Source organism: Phoenix dactylifera, chromosome 17 (assembly GCF_051530095.1).
Source record: "Phoenix dactylifera cultivar Ajwa chromosome 17, Ajwa_hap1_PhDact_Kaust_v1.1, whole genome shotgun sequence".
Classification (NCBI taxonomy): Eukaryota; Viridiplantae; Streptophyta; class Magnoliopsida; order Arecales; family Arecaceae; genus Phoenix; species Phoenix dactylifera.
In genome coordinates, this window is record NC_143206.1 from 9,195,113 (window position 1) to 9,215,628 (window position 20,516).

Consider the following 20,516-nt stretch of genomic DNA (forward strand, 5'->3'; position numbering starts at 1 on the left):
AACCATATTTTTTATGAGACTGTTTCATGCTATAGAATAAAGAGTCCATGCTATAGAATAAGCATATTTTTACAATATAATCTTTATATAAATGTACAAAATACTATTAATATATTTAACAATATATTCTAATTAATGTTTTCCAAAACGACCATATCCTAGTTAAACAGTTTTATCCCAATCATGATTTTGCAACCTGCAAAGGCAAAGGAGAGGTCTTTCCTCTTTGGAACATTATGAGCAAGGAGCGTTTTGAACCCTATTTTATTGGAAAACATGGTTTCATGTTCGCTATCCCAATCATAGTTTGTAATCACGTACTCTAATCCTCTAAGCTATAAGCTCACTCCATGCCTTTTTATTTATTTATTTATAAAAATAGTGCATTCTGAGGTCTAAAGTGGGAGAAAAGATATATCATAATTGAGGTTTTGGATAAGTTGATTTTTGTAGTTTGAATTTTTATCTTTTCCTCATTTAATAATATTTAAAAGACATAAGAGATGTTAAGCTTTCAATCATTATGGCAATATATTATTTGTAATGCTAATACAACATTTTAATATATGATCAGATATTATTAAGTAATAAACTATAATATCACATTCTATTTTATAGTATCACCTTCATACATTCTTTTCTTTTTTGATATTACATTTTCAATCATGTTACATAAAAATAATATGATATGATAATCAATCTTTTAGTTATAATATAGCATGTCATAGAAATATGACTAATATAACACAAACATCTTAATGTATGATACCATATGCATTTAATAATAAATAAAATATTATTATGATACTAAATTATTTCTATAACAAAATATTACGTGCAAATTGTAATCTAGATATTACAATAATGTTTTATTTATTATTAAACACATAAAGTGTCATATATTAAGATATATCTAATATATTATTCATATTTTTCTTTAATATGTTATATTAGAATTTTGATATGTAGAGTTAAAATTAATATATAAATATATAATATTATGCAATATAATAATTTATCATAATATAACATATTCATACCCATATACATACATATATATATATATATATATATATATTATTTTTTTATTACATGCAAGATATAGTGTAAATATAGTAGATATTATAATAATATTTTTATCATTAACTACAAATATAATATATTGAAATATTCTAATATGTTGTAATGTTATGCATAATATGTTATATTATAATTGTGTAATTCATTACCATATTATATGATAATATTTGTACAATATAATTGCTAGTATAAAATAAAAATGAGCGGCATGATCTAAAATGTGCATCAGGTAATGGTATACAAGGTCGGTATAAGGCTATTCCAAATTAGACATAGAATAGCTATGCAAATAATGGTTTGATTGGGCATAGCCTATTCTAGATCCAATGCTCATTCCACACAAGGCCAACGAGTACCTCCTCTCTATTGATATAGTATTATGATACTATAATAATTAATATTTAAAACTATATCAGTATTTATGTAGTAATATTATATTATTATGTAATGTAGTCTTGTTATCATTTCAGTAAAGCACAATACTATTTTATATAACAAAAAGGTAAGTGGAATTACATTACATGAAAGTTTGGATAATCTCACTTCTAGGAACAACGTTATTCTCCACCAGGAAAAAAAAATGTTGTTCTTCTAATTACAGCAACCAGCTCTTAGCTATAAGCATCATTCTACATTTTAATATATAACATATTTAACACATCTTAGCCACATGACGGATCATAGTGCCTGCATGAGACAATCAACCACCATCACAATAGTGCCTATAAGCTAGTTCACATTGTAACTCTTGCAAGATGACTGGGTTGGGAGTTGACTATAGAACCAGCGAGAGTTGTGCTAGTGTACAGATTAATCTCCTAGCTTCGGTGTTTGATCTGTTTCCAATTGTGTGACTTGATTTGCCTTAGCAAACCGCCCTTTGATCCTCATCCTTGTATCGGCCCGAATCTTCCGTGATTCATACCGTATAAGTTTATCATATCTGTTTGGTTGACAAAATGAACATTAACTAGGTTTGACATATCAATTGTATCGGAAAGCATCATGCAAGGCCAAAAAATGACTGCTTCAAAAAAAATTACATGATTAGAAATCCACTTACCTCCTCGTCTCTCTCTTCTTCTTGTACCGTGAGATAACAGAGTCACGGTTGACAAAAGCAAGCTCATTGCCACTTTTGAGTGGTAATGATGGTATGTTTTGTCTAATGACAGTATGCCCTGTGTCACTGTCAGCAACACTGGCTTTATTTGCATTTGCTTGATTGTCTGTAGTCTCATCAACAGATAACAAGTTTACCATAGAGGAGTCTCCTATATCTTGCTCAACAGGAAATACTGCTGCCAATTTATCAGTTGTCCACTGAGGTGCATTATCCTGGAACTGAAAAAACGACTTATATCTTCTTAATATGAATGTCCTAAATTTACAACACTCTAGAGTGCAGTGACAGCTAGATTGTCAAATTTGCTTGATCAAAGCTACAATGGATACACTTAAATTAAATTTTTTTAGTAAAATAAACTTGGTATTGTAGGAGCATGGACTATAACTAGCACAACCGAAAGCCTCTTGGGCTTAACATGGATGCAATAAGTAAGCACTTTCAAGAATTAAAGAACTTAGAGCAAGCTTCAACAAATAATTCATGTTGCTAACAGATCAACAAAATGAAAAATAAAAATGGTGATGGGGAGAAACAAACTAGAGAAGCAAATCAGGTAATCTTATATTTCTAAAATAAATTAATTAATAATGGCACAACTTCAGAAGCTAATAGTCAATACAGCTTTACTGATCAATTCCTGCAAAGTCTTGTGGATTAGTCTAGGGTCAACATTGTAATATACACATTCAAATTCCGTGGTACGGGGCCATCTTGGTTTCTCTATGGAACAGAATGTGCCGCTATCCTACCCTATCACAACACATGGGACGGGGGATGTCTCAGGTTGTGCTTAACAGGATTCTGAGAATGGTAGGACGGTCCTAACCTAACACTTGAGATGGTGCCTCGTCCTATCATCTCGCGGAATGTCCTACCAAGACTAGAATTATTGAATACACATAGTAATAGTCAAACATTTCATTAATCAATTCTTACAAAATCCATATAAACTGATGCACAAAAATGATCTCTTCTGGCCAGGACACAACAGCTCCTCAACAACCTTACCATCACCATAATTATTCCTTTTAGTTGTGCTTCAGATCTAACTTTGAAAAGTTTGGAAGTTAGGAAACACATGTATTGTGTAAGCATCAAAATTTGAAAGTACAAAGAACGAGAATTCAAGATATGAGGTTCGATAATATATCACATAGCGAGGCGACTATTTTCTATCATGTGTCATAGATCGGAAGCAGAAGATTCACAATGCTTTCTCTAGACCTCCAAGAGCTATTGTTTTTCAGTGTTTTGCAAGGCACTAGGTGTAATTTTGGGAAGATCCACAATAATAAGAGCTTGGTTTGATGTGTACGAGTATAAAAAAGAACGATAAAGGTTGTATTAGGACTTAGGACTAGGGAAAGAGGAAGGGAAAGAAGAAAGAAGACCAAGAAAGGGAGCTAGGTTGTGATCAAAGGCTGTTTCACCTAGACACTTGGCATGGTGCCAAGTGTCATGAGTGTCCTCAAGTGTCAACATGGCAGCCTCCATATATATATGTGCGTGTTTATGTATATTAAATACATACATATACACATGTTTGTATATTTTGATGCTTATTTAAATAAAGAGACTTAAAATTATAGATAGATATATTACATTTCCATTTAAATATAATGACATTTTGCTTAAAGTGCTCATACAATATTGATAACTTTATATCAAAAACATAAGAACACTTTGTTTGAACTTTGAAGTATCCAGGAAACTTGAGGACACTTCATTTAAAGTATCCAGCATTTAAACTTAAAAATCTCCTGCATGACACTTCAAAAAAAAGTGTCAGATGCTTTTTACTCATATCAGTAAGACACTTCAAAGTGGAGTATCCAACCATGTCGTGTCATGTCGTGCCATGTGCTTAAGTGTCCAAAAGTGTCGATACTCCCAAACAGCTTAAAAATGGAGTGTCCAAAAAACATAGTCAAAGGAAAGGGCCTGGAATCTGGACAATTAAGATGAGAGGAGAGCAGCCTGCTCTTGTATCAATTTCATAACGTGGCCTTTTTTCTAAGGGCATCTCAAGCATATTGAAAATCTTCTTCGATGGGTTCGTATCAAGCAATCTTAATGGATATTATTCTTGTGTCACTGTGTAGCAATTTTCTATCAACTTTTCTCTGTCAACATGTCAGGCAATATGAAGGCCTTGTAAATCACACTAAAGAGAGTCTCCTTAGAGGGGAATAGGATCTATAACTAAGGAATCAAGGATTGCAAAGAGAATTTATGTTGTAGTATGTTCTTTTTCATTATAAAAGCAAGAAATATAACTATATTTACAATACTTTATTACTATAATCATGTCTTGTCCCTCACCAAAAAAAAAAAAAAACCATGTCTTGTCCCAACTATTCATTCGCTTTTTATGTCTTTGTGCATGACTTCTGATCTTTGTACACCAAATATTCCTATTAAAGATAATCCCCAATATTACACCAGCTTTTCCAAATTCTTTTTCTGGGTAAAATGGTGGGATAACTACCTAAGGTTTCACTGGGAAAATGAAATGAGAATAAAAACATGCTTTTCCAAATTCTATCCACATAAGCTTAGCTTTTCTCTTCCTCTTAGACCCTTCAAAATATATTTCAGTAGCTTCTCTTAGATCTCCAATGAACTGCTCATTCCATCTCAAGCAATTGCCATCATTTTATTCTCAACTAGTGCAGCTCCTACACCTCTTCTAACATACTTGTTTCTCACTCAAACCTTCTTTATTCTATACTACCTGTGTGACCATGATACATCAAGGTCCATCTCTTGAAGAAAACCTCAGATTTTGGTTAGACTGGTTACAGTGATCAACCTGATCAGTCTGATAGTATGAAAAAAAGTTTGCATCATTAGAATGGTAAAGATTTGATGGGTTGTTCGAACTTGCCCACCCATGACAAAGCTAATCAATCACTAAGAAAGGGTTTGGTCACATGAATAAGCTGGATCTCCATGCTAGCTTTCATTGGATTCAAGCCAAGCTGAAGATTATTGAAGCGTTTGCTTTATCAAAATTGATCTTCAATTAAAATGTCTTAAAAATCAGTACGTGTAAAGTTAAAACGAACCAAGTTATGAGACCAAGGACGTTATTAGAAATATATAGCACTAATGCATATCCATTATGAAATCTTAACTTATTAGATCCTATTATCCATTATGAATGCTAATTTTCTTGGATCTCACTAGTTTGAGAGAAAATGATTTTACAAGGAAGTTGAGAATATAGATCATACAAGAAAGTTAAGGGAAGTTAAAGCAACAAAGAGTGGTTTAGCTTCATAGAATGTTCTCTTGTATGGCCTTCTTTCTTCAAAATGTCTTTGGTGGCACCCTTTCACAGGATATCATCATTTACTAAGGTGGCACCCTTTCAATATTCTCTTAGGTATTCCCAGAAGTGAGAAAGCATTGTAATCCTTATTAAGGTTATCAAGACAGCTAGGTTGTCGTTAGGAGGTAAAATTTGAGTATCTAGTTGGCATCAAGGTAGGCTAGGAGGAGACCTAGTGCCCAAGAAGGGAGAAAAAAAGGAAAAAGGAAAAGATGGAGTGTATCTGAATGCAATAACCTACATGACCTAATGGAGAATTTTCATGACATGCAGACTGTATCTAAATCAACCTCATGTATAACACATCAAAGCATTAGTTGTATCGCATGGTCCCACCTATATGCATTTACTCTAGAATGGTCAATATGAAGGTAAAGGGTTAGGGAAGCCTATTATATGTATATATTTCTACAAAATTGTCATGACTTCAATTGCATTATTTGGCATAAACAGTGAAGCCTCTACAATCCTACAGATTCAAAAAGTTGAAAGATCTTGCTAAAAGAATGAAGAAAGTCAACCTGCATATTGGAGATGAGATAATGTTTGCATTGTTGGAGAGTCACCAACTGCTGACAAGTCCACACTATCAACCCATATCATCTTTTCGTTCAATCCAAGGAATCACCAATACCAGAAAAAGCTTCACCAAGCCTACTTTCTCACACATTGAGGAAAGTTCCTAGAATTTCCCTTCTTGATATAGCAAAAGGATGGCATGAGCAAATATAAGCTTTCCGTAAAGAAGATTGAGGTCCAACTCCTTGAGAGATTTTATATTTGCTTGCCTTCCATTCAAATATCTTTGGGCTCATCCAATAGATGTTAATGAACTTTTTCTTTGGAGTGATGTAGAATCTTTGTCTATCTCTAGTGGCAGGCCTGTTAAGCCAACCCAAAAGGATCCCTCTAGATTGCAAGGTTTTAAAAAGCAGCTGTATCAAGCGTTTTGCAATATGTGGGTGCGTATGTAGTGCTTATGCATTTTGCAACTTATAATATCTAAACTAAATAGATTTCATTCATTTGAATAAAACTAAATTAAATCAGATATAGATAAATTAAAACTTTGTACAAAATAAGAAATTTAAGCATACACTTCTACACTAATTTCAGAACTGATTTAATGTAGCATGATATGTCAACTTAAAAGGATAACAATATTTTACTAATAACCATGTTAATATTTCAGGTAAACTAATTTTGAAAAGTCACTCAAAAGTCAATCTTCTTCAAGGTGTCAATCATCATTCATTGCCATCACAAACTTTACTGAAAATGAACTAGGACTCTAGGAGGTTATTGAATTGGATGGCTTCCTATATATGAGCAGTAAAAGAACCATCTTTTAGGCTTTATTTGTAGTGTAAGTCATAGCCACAAAGTGAAGACTTGAAGCAAGGAGATGAGGGTCCCTTAACTGTTTCCCTTGAAGGCAGCCAAACCAAGGAGGACAAGCAATTGCAAGAGGCCAAGACGGAGGCCAAGATGGAGCCCAACCTCGCCAAGTGCCCACTTGATGACTTTGGAGGTCAGCCATTTTTCCCTACCACCATGTCAGGCCAAACCTCATGTCAGGCCTGGCGAGGTTAAGTTGTTTCCCTTAGCACGGGGCGCAGCACACGCTGGCCCTGCGCGCCCAGCCACAGGCCGCGTGCAGGGGCTTGGCACGGCCACGCCCCGTGCCATGGGCGCCCGACCCACTCGGGCACCGCAGGACACCGCGCGGCGCACGCGGCCTTGGTGCCTCAGGCCTAGGCCGGCGCGCGTGTGCACATGGAGCAGGCACGTAGCAAGCAGCCCCAAGCACATGGCTTATGGCTGCGCGTGGGGCACGCCCATCCTTGCGCGTCCCAGTCAGGCCCCGCGAGCGCCCAGGGCCTTCGGCACAGTGCCCGAACTAAGGCAACCGACCGAGCGCAAGAGACAGTGGGCGGCCCCTAGCCTGCCCATGCCCACGCGCGGATCGCCAGACCACGCGCGTCAAAAGACCCGGCCAGCATGCCATGCCACAACCAACCGCTACAACCAACTGCAGTGCCACCACCGCAAAGGCCACAGCCAACTGCAGTGCCACGGCCTAACCGCAAGGCCACAGTCAACTGCAGCACCATGGCCACAACCAACCGCAAAGGCTACAACCAACCGCAGAGCCACCGCCACAACCAAACCAAAGGAACCGCCCAGCGGCTGCTGCAGCGCCACAGCCAGCAAACTACAAGAAACCACCAGAAACTGCTGGCCAAACCACCCTGCAATCGGGCAGCAACCATGCCCTCTCATCAGCCAACACCAATGCAAGTTTACAGCGGTTGCCGTCAAGTTTATTCAACCAAGAAGGAGTTAGAACCGCAAGGACACATGGCTATCCTTCATGTATTGTAAAGGCCTATATAAAGGCCTAAGTGAGGAGTGTTTGGGAGTTTTTGGGAAAATCATTGTTTAGCCACCATAGTGTGTGTTCGGCCGCAAGGCTTGGGTAGGCTTAGTGCCCAATTTCGGTCCTTAGGGACTTGGTCTAAGGTTGGATAAATCAACCCTCCTTAGATTAGGCTAAGGTTGGGACATATCTCCCTTCTTAGAGTTATTGTAATTCCTTTCTTCTATTTCGAATCAAAGCAGCCACTTGTTGCCTCAATCATTCATTTGAGTAGTCTACAATTGGCCAATATTGCTAAAAGTTCCGAAGAGAGAATCAACCTCCATTTTTAGCCAAGTCAAACTTGGAGTTAGAAGAAGACAAGAGTGTCGAATTTCCACATCAGCCCGGCGTTACCTACCATCGGTCAAGGCGGCACAACATCACAAGGCCAATGCCAAGGAGCAAAAGGGAGCTAATTGGTGTGGAAGGCGAGTGACTGACGCGACGTCCCCACCACAAGGTTCGCTGTACCGGTATCGGACCCCGTTCCGGTGCCACACTAGTATAGTATCAGTACGGTACGATATGGAATTTTTTTTGCGTACCGAGGATCGGTATGCCATCCGTACCGGTACTGGTATCAAACTGGTACAGTACGGTATGCCCGATACCATCTGGTATGGTACGGTACGACATACCATGACTTGAAAAATACTTTTCAAAATTCAGATCTTTCCAATTATCGGAATTCCATCCTTTGTACAATATCTGTCTAAATTTTTAATAAAGTACCATATGCTAATGATTTAATGTAAGTAATTCTCCTTTCTTTTATCCCTAGCAGATGAATATCTAATGCAGTTGACGTACAAAAAGCATGATACAACAAGTTTGTTTGACTATACTGTCATGATCATGCAACCTATCATATCATGGAATTACTTGAGATATGTGTCATCAACTGATCATGGCCTCAGGTATGTAATAGCAAAGTGGCTGTTATGATAATTTATCCACTCTCTCCCTAGATGCAAAAGGAGAAAATAATATGAAATCCTTTCTCTGCATCCCAACTCTTTTAGCCTTGTATGTTCTAAACACTTCTCTTGCTAAATGTAATTTAGGGTTCCATGTCAAGTGCCTCGTCATTTCTTGAAGCATCTGTCCAGCTTAATTTTAACATGGATAACACCACAAGTTTGACCATTATTCTCAAATGGATCATGTAGTGGATCCACATATTGCACATTTCCTTTTAATACCATAGAAATGTTGTATAAAAGTCAAAATCACAAAAAGAAGTTTCAAATCCTACATGAATGCCTCTTCCATGATATTAAAGCTCCATTAATTTGATTTTATTAGATCCTCAGTATATGCCAAACACTCACAATCACAAGCCATTTTTAATACATGAAGAATAAAAGCTCATCCTACATTCTGATATCCATGATTTTATTTTTCTATCTTTATTTCTCAATAGTAGTAGCCAATGTTTTAAATAGCTGTGAGAAGAAAACAGTAGGCTGAGGGGCTGTCTAGCAACTAGGCAGGGGATCAGAGGTTAAGGAAGCCCCAAAATAATATATTTAAAAATAATAAATGTAAAGAGCAATCTAAAAAATAATTTTATTTCATAAAATGAAACATTATATAACAAATAACATATAGTAAGTCAACGGAAAGCACCAAATTGACAACATTAAATACAAATCCGTAAATCAATGTGATCCACAACAATCATATCATGCAAAACATTATGACAGGCATGTAGGCAGCCTAGGCTGCCATCTTTTAGAAAATTGCTAACATAGGAAGTTGCATTTTAAATGTTACCTTTCCAAAATGCTATGAAGCCTAGGTTATAGATGTACCATGTGATGTTTCCTTACCAAATCAACAAATGGTTGAAGATTTTTTTTTTTTTATTTTGATAATGGAGTTCATTAAGAATGAAAAAAAATGCAAAATATTAAGATAGGTAATACATACATGAACTGTAATTGTTTTTGATACAAATGGACAATGATTTTTCAAAATAAGCATGAAAAAATAATTTTTAAAGCATCCTTTTAGCCAATATAAAGATAAATGAAAAACAACAATTTTTCAACAAGCCACCACCTAATGCTATTATTGCCGGTTGTGCCAAAGTCTTAAAAAAAAAGAAGAAGAGCACTTATTTGCATCTTATAGAAAAGTAAGCAGAAAATAAGAAAAATGAACCTACATATAGATAAATGAAAAAATAACAATTTTCAACAAGCTGCCACCTAATGCCATTATTGCTGGTTGTGCTGAAGTCTTAAAAGAAGGAAGAGGAGCACTTGTTTACACCTTATAGAAAAGTAAGCAGAAAAGAAGAAAAACGATTGATGACCTAGTTAATATACTAACTTGCTAGGTAATGATGAATTTTACTTGAGCCTAGTCACATAAAAGATCTTGGCAAAAGGAATGCAGTAAAGTCCAATGAATCTATGGGTTGACATGAGCCAGCCCAGCCCATCTATATCACTACCATTCATCCGAGTGCAACTCCCCTTGGTCCTTCTTAACTTCATTGACTCCTTTTGCCTCCAATTTTGTTCTCTAAAACTAACAATCAACTTTATCATGTACTCTTTAAGCAGCATGTGCATCTCATGTGCATCAGAGCCCTAATTTTCAACAATAATTGGGCAAGGTGAGAATTTTAGATTATTTAAGAATAACTGGAAAATTAAACAAGTTGAATTACATGAAGATCTTGAATTGCTTAAGACCTCTTGTAGGTCTGTGACAATATGAATTAGTGAAGGCTAAGATCTCGTCTGACTACGATAAATTCAAAAGATTGACTTTATTACACTACCATTTCATGCCAAACAACATCAAAATATAGCTCTTATTGAATAACTATTTGAGGGCATCTTTCCTTTTTTTCCGCAATCAAAAGAAACTCAGGAAGATCATGATTAGAAAATCACATAAATTAGCCCATTGTGCAAGTTATTCATTTGGTTTCTACCAAGAACCAAGAGACAAGAGATGGCAGAACACAGTTCTTTAATACTCTTCTATGGAAGTAATAAGCTTAGGCATCACATACTCAAGGAAGATTATTTAAGGAGGGAGGCCAAATTCTAAATAAATGTAAATGGCACAAATCAGAAGAAGTAAATTCCCATAGTGGCCACAGTAACCACCAGGTGAAAGAAAATAGATACTAGGAGCCACAGAATTCTTCAAATGAGCAGAAACAAGAAAGTAGATCAAACCTCGCAAGCAGGTACAGCTATGCATGTTCCATCATGAGCAACATCAGAATGCAAATTGCCCAGTTGAAAATTTTGCTGTGGTACCAGGGTCTGGAATTTCATAACTTGTTCAAGCTCGTCATGATCATTTATCATGCGGTTTTCAGACTTAATAAGTTCATGAAGCTGCCGGACTATCTCTTCCTTATGTTTTCCACAAGTTGAATTTCGGTGCTGATGCCAAAGAAAAAAGGCCTTCAGAGAATTAAATTGCAGCTAAACACAAGCTAATAACAACCCACAGGTTTCTCTTTCGAAAAAGAATCATAGGAAAAGCAATTTCAAACCAAATGTTAAGATTAGTGATAGAACTAAACCCACTATCCCGTATGAGAGGCAAAACAACAATCCTTGCAATCAGGAACAATACTGAGCTAATGAACAAAATAGACAGCACATGGAACAAAACTAGAGAAAATTTGAAACTTAACCTAGCAGAAAACATGCTGAACAGAGCATTGCATAGATTATCAGAAACCACATCTCGGAAAGTAATTGAGGTCGAAAGGAAAAGACCATACTGCCCAAAAAGTGTAAATATAATGGGATTGTGAACATGCTATGCTAAGCTATGCTATATGCGTTAATGGCTAGAGTTAATGTTAATGGGAACGAAGATAAAGTAACTCATATCAATGCCTTCATACAAAGTATAGAAAAGCAAAGTTAGACACAAAATCACCTAATAGATCCCTTCTCAAAGGCACATACCAATCTATCAATTTGACTAAAGTGCAGGCATGAAAACAAAACAAATTGCCATACCAATTCCCACAAATTGAAAGTAGACCAACATCTGGGAATGATCCAATCAAAACAAACATACAAAATCGTTAACATCTGAAACATCTTTTTGATATATTCTTTCTTGATTCTAGTCTCTATCTTTGTTATGCCAACATTATTTGATTCTTCTGGAGAGAAAAACAAAAACAAAAAAAAACAAAACCCCTCTAATAACTCACACCCAATTCATGTTTGTGATTATTTACCCTTGTTAACCATCCCCGTAACAAATTCAGCAACTAAAAGATACAGAAGTCAAAAACAATAAAACTAGATTCATAACAGGAACAAAGCAATTTCATTCCCAATACCTTGGGTAAAGGCGGAATCCCTGTAGCTTGGAAGCCATGGCAAGAAGTAGTCGGCACGATAAGATCGTCGAGACTGAACACCGGCGGCATCTCCCACATCCATCCGTCATCCACCAACCACCCGCCGCCTCCATCATCCCCCGTGCCCTCCACCACCGACTTCGCATCCTCGCCGACGCCAAGAACCGCAACAAGCTCCGCCGCCGTCGGGCACCCGGAGAAGCTCTCGACCGGGCGGCGGTCCTGGTGGACGACTCCGCCGCCCCGGTGGGCATCGAAATCGCAGTTGGAGCAGAGGAGGCTGCGGTGGGAGGGGCAGAAGATGGAGGCGGCGGCGGCGCGGCAGGTGTCGCAGAGGAGGGAGCGGGGGTGGCGCGAGCAGACGGAGTTGGCTGCGTGGACCTGGCGGTCGCAGCGGAGGCAGAGCCTCGCCGCGTCCGCCCGGCAGTAGACCAGGGCCTTCGCCTCGCCGCAGAAGTCGCAGCTGTCCTCCTTCCTCTTCTCCTCCTCTTCTCCTTCTCTTCCTTCGTCTCGTTCTACTTTGTCCACGGCTTTGGCGGCTTCCTCTTGGCCCATTTCTTGGGAGGACGGGGGAAGGGGAGTGGGATGGGCGGTGGGGAAGAAGCGAAGTAAATAAGGGGAGGAGACCGGATAGGAGGACGGAACGGAGAAATTATCCCATACACGGCGTGCGCCAACGTGGCCATACATCACGCCAATCACCTCGTCTCCAGCTCCTGGCGAGCCACGTGGCGCACGTGGTGTAGGTACAATTTCTCGGACGGAAAGAGACGCTGGGGGAGAGAGAACGAGAGGATTTGAACCTGGACGGGGGCAGAAGGGCCGTTGGACGACTTCTTCCTCCTTCTTCTTCTCCTTCTCCTCCTTCTTCTCCTTCTCCTTCTTTTTGATAAAACGGCCGCTCACGTTAACCTGACGTGAGTGCAACCAACTAAGATAGTTGCATACTTTTCGAATCAAATGGGAGTGGTTGGGAGTGATCACATGTACCTCATATTTTTAAACTGTAAGAAATCTTTTAGAGGCAGAAATCCAGAATCTTCTGGCTCAAGGAAAGAGACGCAAAATTTTTTCATCTGTCTGCTGTACTTCAAAGAAGGAACAGGATCATGGGCCTATACAATGATTCAAGGGAGCAGGTGGAAGAAGTCGATGCCATTCGAGCTCCGCTTATTAACCCTTTTAAACAGAGAGGGGGTTGCAATTAGATGGACAAGATTTATGGATTCCACTTGATGGTGATGTAAATATATATCATTTTAAAAGAACTCAAATAAACCATAAGTAATTAATTTCACTGAAATAACCAGTTCCGATGCGTGCTTCTTCGATGTCGTTTTCTTTCGATCCACAATAAAATAAATAGTACCCGTAATCGGTCCGAGACATGTAGTCACTGTCTTTGAAAGAGATTCGCCTCCTTACGTACACTCGATTCTGGCAATCCCTTCCCAAGATACAACAGATCGTTGAATTTGTAGACGTGCACAGTACTACAAATTCTCTTGAACTCGGCAGGATATTTTCTGTATGCTCATACATGATAGTTTTGTGGGAGATGACAAAAGGATAGAGAAAAAAGAAAAAGAAAACATGGCTTTCTTTTTTTTTCCTGCTTGAAACCGTAAAGAAAAACCAAAAAATATCACCGTTAGAAAGATAAGAATCAGAGCACCTGTCTCTCTCCCTCTCAGTTACTTTTTGGGCTCCAACGTCTCTCTATTCAAGATGGTTTTGAAACCGCCGTCTGTTGATTTCTTCAATGGGCAGAGCAATCAAGTTGACAGCTGCTGAGTTCTTCAACGGAAAAGACTTTAAGGATTAGGCAATAAAGATTTGTAACGGTTGTTCTCAAATTTCAAAAAAAAAACTCTTACATTCCCCACCATTTTTGAAATTTTGGAAAATTTTAAGATAATTTTGAAAATGACAAAAATTTTGAAAATTCAAAGTACAAGCAATCAGTATATTTAGCTTTCGATGAAAGGTGTCTTCCGGACTTGAACCTTCATCTAGTTGGTATTTCGCCATCCACACCAGTCCGAAGTGAACAAAGTTTTAAATTTGGACTTTATGTATAGATTTTGAGAATACCGAACAACTAAGAGTTGACCCTGCATGCAAGTTCCATCGGGGTAGTGCATTACGGCCGTGCGCAGGTATCTTGTTTTGTGAGTGTTTTTTAGAGAACAAGCCTTAATTCTCTATTTAACTGCAGCCCCACAGTCACACTCACATCAGTGATATCTCCAAGGATATACTACAACTCTATACCCTGCTATAATAGCCTTGATATCATTAAGGCATTACACCATCCTTCTATCTAGTACAGTTGAGCACCTGCTCCATAGAGATGGGTAGTGACCGAGTTCACTTTAAATTTGGTGCTTCTACCAGCCACTCAGTCAGCTTGTTTGTCCCATTAAACCTACATCTTGGGATCTCCAGTCAGATAGGTTGGGTTGCCACTGATGGTGACTCAAAAATAGGCTTTAAATCCATCCCCTTCGAAGCATATTGAACTTGTCCTCTCAACAAGCCCTTGGTCAGATGATCTGCCAAGTTCTCCACTGATTTAATATAACTTAAAGTTATAATTCCAATAGAGGTGAGCTTTCTTAAAATTTTATGTCGAAGCTCAATGTGCTTAGACGACTTCGAGTTGTGATTTTTATTTTTCACTTTTGCTATAGTCGCCTGATTATCACAGTTAATTAGAATAGCAGAAATAGGCCTATCTATCATGAAAATATCTGATAACAGACCCTTAAGCCAATCTGTTTCTCTACCAGCTAACTCTAAGGCTACCATCTCAGCCTCCATGGTGGATCTAGTAATCAAGGTTTGCTTGAAAGATTTCCAAACGACTGCACCACCACTTAGTATAAAAACAAATCCACTAGTAGCCTTTGTGTCTTCGAAATCAGAGATCCAGTTAGCATCACTATACCTTTCTAGTACAATGGAAAAACTAGAATAGTATATCCCGTAGTTAATAGTACCCTTCAAATATTTAAGAAGTCTTTCTATTGCATCCCAATGTGTTTTATCGAGGTTACTGGTATATCTACTCAGTCTTCCTACAGCATAAGAGATATCTGGTCTTGTACAGTTAGATAAATACATAAGACTTCCAATTAATTAAGAATACTTTAATTGGAAAATACTGTCCCCACCATTTTTCTTTAATTTTATGCTAGGATCATATGGGGTGCTAACTGGCTTGCAATTTTTGTACTCAAATTTTTTTAATACCTTTTCAACATAGTGAGATTGATTCAGAATAATCTCATTTTGTGTCCTTATAATTCTAATTCATAAGATTACTTTAGCTAACTCTAGATCTTTCATCTCAAAATTGTCACTTAAGTATTTTTTTACTTCTAAAATTGTGATATGTTCACTAACAAAAATTAAAATATCATCTACGTATAAACATAGGATAATAATAAATCTATCAAATATTTTTCAATATACAACATTTATTAAAGTCACAAATGTTAAAGCCATATAATAAAATGACTTGGTCAAACTTTTCATGCTATTGTCTAGGAGATTGTTTTAATCCATATAAGAATTTGACTAGCTTATACACTTTATTCTCTTGACCAAGAACTACAAAACCTTCTGGCTGCTTCATATAAATTTCTTTATCTAACTCGCCATTAAGAAAGTAGTTTTCACATCCATCTGATGGATTTCAAGTTTATATAATGCTGCCAATGCTATAAGCACTCGAATTGTAGTTATCCTAGTGACTGGAGAATAAGTGTCAAAATAATCCATTCCTTCTCTTTGTTTAAAACCTTTAGCAATTAATCTAGCTTTGTATTTCCCAATGGATCCATCAGAATTTTGTTTCCTTTTAAAGACCCATTTGCATCCTAGTAGTCTAGACCCTAGAGGTAAGTCGGTTAACACCCATGTATTGTGTGAAAGGATTGATTCCATCTCATTTTTAATGGCTTCCTCCCATAGAGGTGCATCACTAAATTTCATCGCTTCAGTATATGTTAAAGGTTCATCTTCAACAAGGAATGTGTAAAAGTTATCTTCTAGGTTTTTCTTTATCCTAGGTCTCTGGCTCTGTCTAAGTTCGACTTGGGGTTCTGTTTCAGTGTTATCATTTTGTAATTTAGAGGATTCTTCTATTTCTAACTTTCTCTTTTCTTTCATAGAAAACACATTCTCAAAAAATACTGCATCATCCGATTTTTTAATAGTGTTTGGTGTAATGTCAGGTACATCTGATCGTACTACTAAGAATCGGTATGCGTTACTATTTTCCGCGTACCCTATAAAAACTGCATCAAAAGTCTTAGGAGATAATTTAGTCATTTTGCTAGAGTGAATTTTAACTTTTGCAAGACAACCTCAAACTTTGAAATATTTTAGACTAGATTTTCTACCCCACCATAACTCATGTGGTATTTTCTGGTTATCTTTAAATGGTATACGGTTAAGTATTTTACATGCTAAAATTAGAGCTTCACCCCACAAATTGTTAGGAAGACCAGAACTAGAAAGTTTGAGTTAATCATGTCAATAAAAGTTCTATTTTTTCTTTCAGCAACTCCATTTGACTGAGGAGAAGAAGGGGCAGTAGTCTCATGCATAATCCCATATTCTTCACAAAATTTTCTAAATTCTGTTGAACTATATTCTCCTCCTCTGTCTGACCTAAGTCTTTTATCATTTTCTGGGTTTGATTTTCAACATCTGATTTATAAATTTTAAATTTTTCTAAGGCTTCATCCTTAGTTTTTATTAAATATACATAGCAATATTTTGATATATCATCTATAAAAGTAATAAAGTATCTTTTTCCTCCTCTTGTCAAAATATCGCTCATCTCGCAAATATCACTATGTATTAAATCAAGTAGGTTAGAACTTCTACTTGTTAATTTAAATGGTTTTCTAGGTTGTTTAGCTTGAACACAAATTTCACATTTTTTGTTCTTCTCTAAATTATATTTAAGAATTAAATCTAAACTCATCATTCTTTTGAGGGTATTGTTATTCACGTGTCCAAGTCTACCATGCCACATCTCTAAAGAGTCGATATGCATAACAAGTGGAGAAAAGACATTTTTCTTCATATTGTTGCATAGTAATATACTCAATTTGAATAACCCATCAGCAACATAACCCCTCCCTACAAATGTCTCACCTTTGGTAATTACAACCTTATTTGATTCAAATATTAATTTAAAGCCTAACTGATTCAAAAGAAAACCACTAACAAGATTCTTGCAAATATCTGGCACATGTTGCACGTTATGGAGAGTAAGAATTTTTTTAGATGTGAACTTCAATTTTACTTCTCCTTCTCCAATCACTTGTGCAACACTAGAGTCTGGAGTTGCCCATAGTCACAGTTCTCCCTTTAACCTCCTGGTAGAAAGAAAAAGAGAAAATATCGGAACAAATATGGACAGTAGCTCCTGTATCAATCCACTATTTGGTTAGATTGTGGGCCAGATTTAACTCAAATTTTAAGATTACTAACCTGTCCTCAGTTCCAGTAGAGCGAGAACTGATTATCATGTTTGCCTGAGGAGTCACTTTGTCACCTTGTCCCTTAACCTTGTCCTTTCTATGTCTACATTGTTTGGCATAGTGTTCTGGTTCTCTACAAACATAACATGTTCTCTTGCTCTATTTCTTTTAAATCTTTGGTTTTGGCTTCTCAAAGTGTTTCTTGGATTTATTCCTCGAGAAGTTAGTTTTCTTTGTTTCTACTAAGTTTGCCTTTGCACTAACTTCTGAGTCATTACCCAAGTCCTGTTTATGGTTATTCCTCTATTTGAAGAGACACTAGTACTTGATCCAAAGAGAGAGTGTCTCTTATGCTTCAAAGAGACCTTAAAATTCATCCAGAAAAATGAGAGCTTTTCTATGAGGACTGCCGCCTGAATTCTCTCATTAATAGGGATACGCATTGCTATAATCTTTGCCACTATATTCTGGACTTCATGTGCTTGATCAATTACTGATTTGTGATTTATTATTTTGTAAGAAAAATATTCTCTTATGATAAACTTTTCTTCTGATTCGGTTTCTTTACTATACTTCGACTCAAGTTCATCCCACAGCATCTTAGTTGTACCTTTAGCTCTAGAGTAGATATCGTATAAGTTATCATTTAGAGCATTAAGTATCAAACTTTTACACAAACAATCATCTCTATTAATTTTGTATTTAGCAGCTGATTTGTTGGGTTCATGATCCATTGGGTCCTTAGTTGAAGGATTGTTTGAAACCACATAATATAGATCTAATGTGTCTAACTAAGACTCTATCTTTATTTGCCATCTAACAAAATTCTTTTCGTCGAATGACTCAGGTTTCAAGATATTGTTTAATGAGTTCTTAAATTTATCCATCTTTGTGTTTCGGAAAACGAATATCTCTTTCAAAATTGATGTAAATATAGATCGCCTCAAAAGAACTCAAATAAACCACAAGTAATTTAATTTCACTGAAATAACCAGTTCCGATGCGTATCTCTTCGACGTCGTTTTCTTTCGATCCATAATAAAATAAATAGAACCTGTAATCGATCCGAGGCGTGTAGTCACTGTTTTTGAAAGAGATTCGCCTCCTTACGTGCACTGGATTCTGGCGATCCCTCCCCAAAATACAACGGACGGTTGAATTTGTAGACGTGCACAGTACTACAAATTCTTTTGAACTCGGCAGGATATTTTTTGTATGCTCGTATACGATAGTTTTGTGGGAGATGATGAAAGGATGGAAGAAAGAAAGAAAACAGGGCTTGAAAGGCCTTTCTTTTATTATTATTTTTCTGCTTGAAACTGTAAAGAAAAACCAAAAAAATATCACCGCTAGGAAGATAAGAATCAGAGCACCTGTCTCTCTCCCTCTCGGTTACTTTTTGGGCATCACCCAAAGAGATGTTGGAGCCCAACGTCTCTTTATTCAAGATGGTTTTGAAACCGCCGTCCGTTGATTTCTTCAATTGGTAGAGAAATCAAGTTGATAGCCGCTGAGTTCTTCAACGGGAAAGACTTTAAGGACCAGGCAATAAAGATTTGTAACGGTTGTTCTCAAATTTCAAATAAACTTCTTACAGATGGGAATATTGTTACTTCCTTCCAAAATGAAATGCTTATAGGTGCTGTTACTGAGGATGAAATAGAGGAAGCAATTATAAGCATGAATCCTGATGAAGCTCCTAGTTCAGATGGGTTTTCAACCCTTTTTCTTCGAGGAGTTCTGGGAAATTATTAAAAGTGAGGTGATCCATGCCATCAAATTCTTTTTTAGGACTGACTCAGTGCCAAACTCCTGGAAACAAACATACATCACTCTAATTCCAAAAAAAAGTTAATCCAATGCAAGTTATGGACTTTTGCCCGATTAGCTTATGCAACACTGTCCACAAAATTATGGTAAAAATATTAGCCAATAGGATGCAAAGTATTATGTCTCGCATGATTTCTTTGTCCCAGAGAGTGTTCATGTAAGGTCAGAATATCGCTTCTGTATACTTATACAAGACCAAGAAACCTAAAAAATACAGACCTACAAGGACATCCAGTTGAACATGAAAAGCTTCTGTGTGTACTCCTAAGAGTAGAGAGGGGCCGAGTAAACCTTCAATCTATAATAGGCAACATGCTTTAATCCTTAAGCTTACTGCCCAACTGATTCTTCAGCTGAAGTCCTTGTGGGCCGATGCTGTGCATGCAATTTATAAATTTAAGTGTTCTTGGCTTGGCTATGAAAGACCTAAAGGGTGCTCAGCCATTTGGGGAATGTTATGCAAATATAGTCTTCAGGCTCAATTTCATTTCTTGTGGGACATTGGCATCTTCGACTCCTATAAGCCACTGGCCTAGGTTTATTGGCATAAATGTTGACCTCTTGGATTCTATTGTGGCTGATTTGCTTACTGCTGAAAAACAGTGGGATATCCCCATTCTAGCTACTTTGTTTAGTGCTGATATGATGGATCTCATCAGCCAAATTTCCCCTGCGCAAGGTAGATATTCTAATCAGTTGGGGTGGATTCCCTCTAGACTCAAATATGTGCCTCTCAAAGATGTTTCATCTTTGCTGCATAATTATATGCAACCAATATGTAATTTGGATCATGGTACACCCGTCCTGACCCGAACCAAGCAGTATAGGGCATACTGTACCGTACTAATTCGATATCGGTATCT

At 37.1% G+C, this 20,516-nt stretch overlaps 1 protein-coding gene across 4 annotated transcripts; it reads right to left on the reverse strand.

Annotated features, from left to right (window-relative positions):
* Positions 1–1,544: 1,544 nt before the first annotated feature.
* LOC120103919 (B-box type zinc finger protein with CCT domain-containing protein) lies at positions 1,545–13,509 on the reverse strand. 4 transcript variants are annotated; one of them, XM_039132864.3, is made up of 4 exons: positions 12,302–13,509; positions 11,166–11,378; positions 2,144–2,424; positions 1,545–2,023 (listed from the first exon to the last, which is right to left on the reverse strand). In XM_039132864.3, the coding sequence occupies exons 1-4, from the start codon at positions 13,010–13,012 to the stop codon at positions 1,891–1,893; spliced, it is 1,338 nt and encodes a 445-aa protein (XP_038988792.3). In that variant the 5' UTR covers positions 13,013–13,509; the 3' UTR covers positions 1,545–1,890. The 4 variants fall into 4 exon arrangements, with proteins under 4 accessions (XP_038988792.3, XP_038988794.3, XP_088569337.2 ...); XM_039132866.3 differs by having other exon boundaries at positions 2,144–2,418; positions 12,302–13,285; XM_088713211.2 differs by having other exon boundaries at positions 11,166–11,399; positions 12,302–13,132.
* Positions 13,510–20,516: the final 7,007 nt, after the last annotated feature.

Bases quoted from the DNA above. Each gene is read 5' to 3' on its own strand.
- LOC120103919 (XM_088713211.2), bottom strand. From the start codon at position 13,012: ATGTATGGCCACGTTGGCGCACGCCGTGTATGGGATAATTTCTCCGTT. The intron at 2,425-11,165 runs GTTTGATCTACT...TCGTTTTTTCAG, and splicing joins TAGCTGTACCTGCTTGCGAG to TTCCAGGATAATGCACCTCA. The intron at 2,024-2,143 runs GTAAGTGGATTT...TCAACCAAACAG, and splicing joins AAGAAGAGAGAGACGAGGAG to ATATGATAAACTTATACGGT.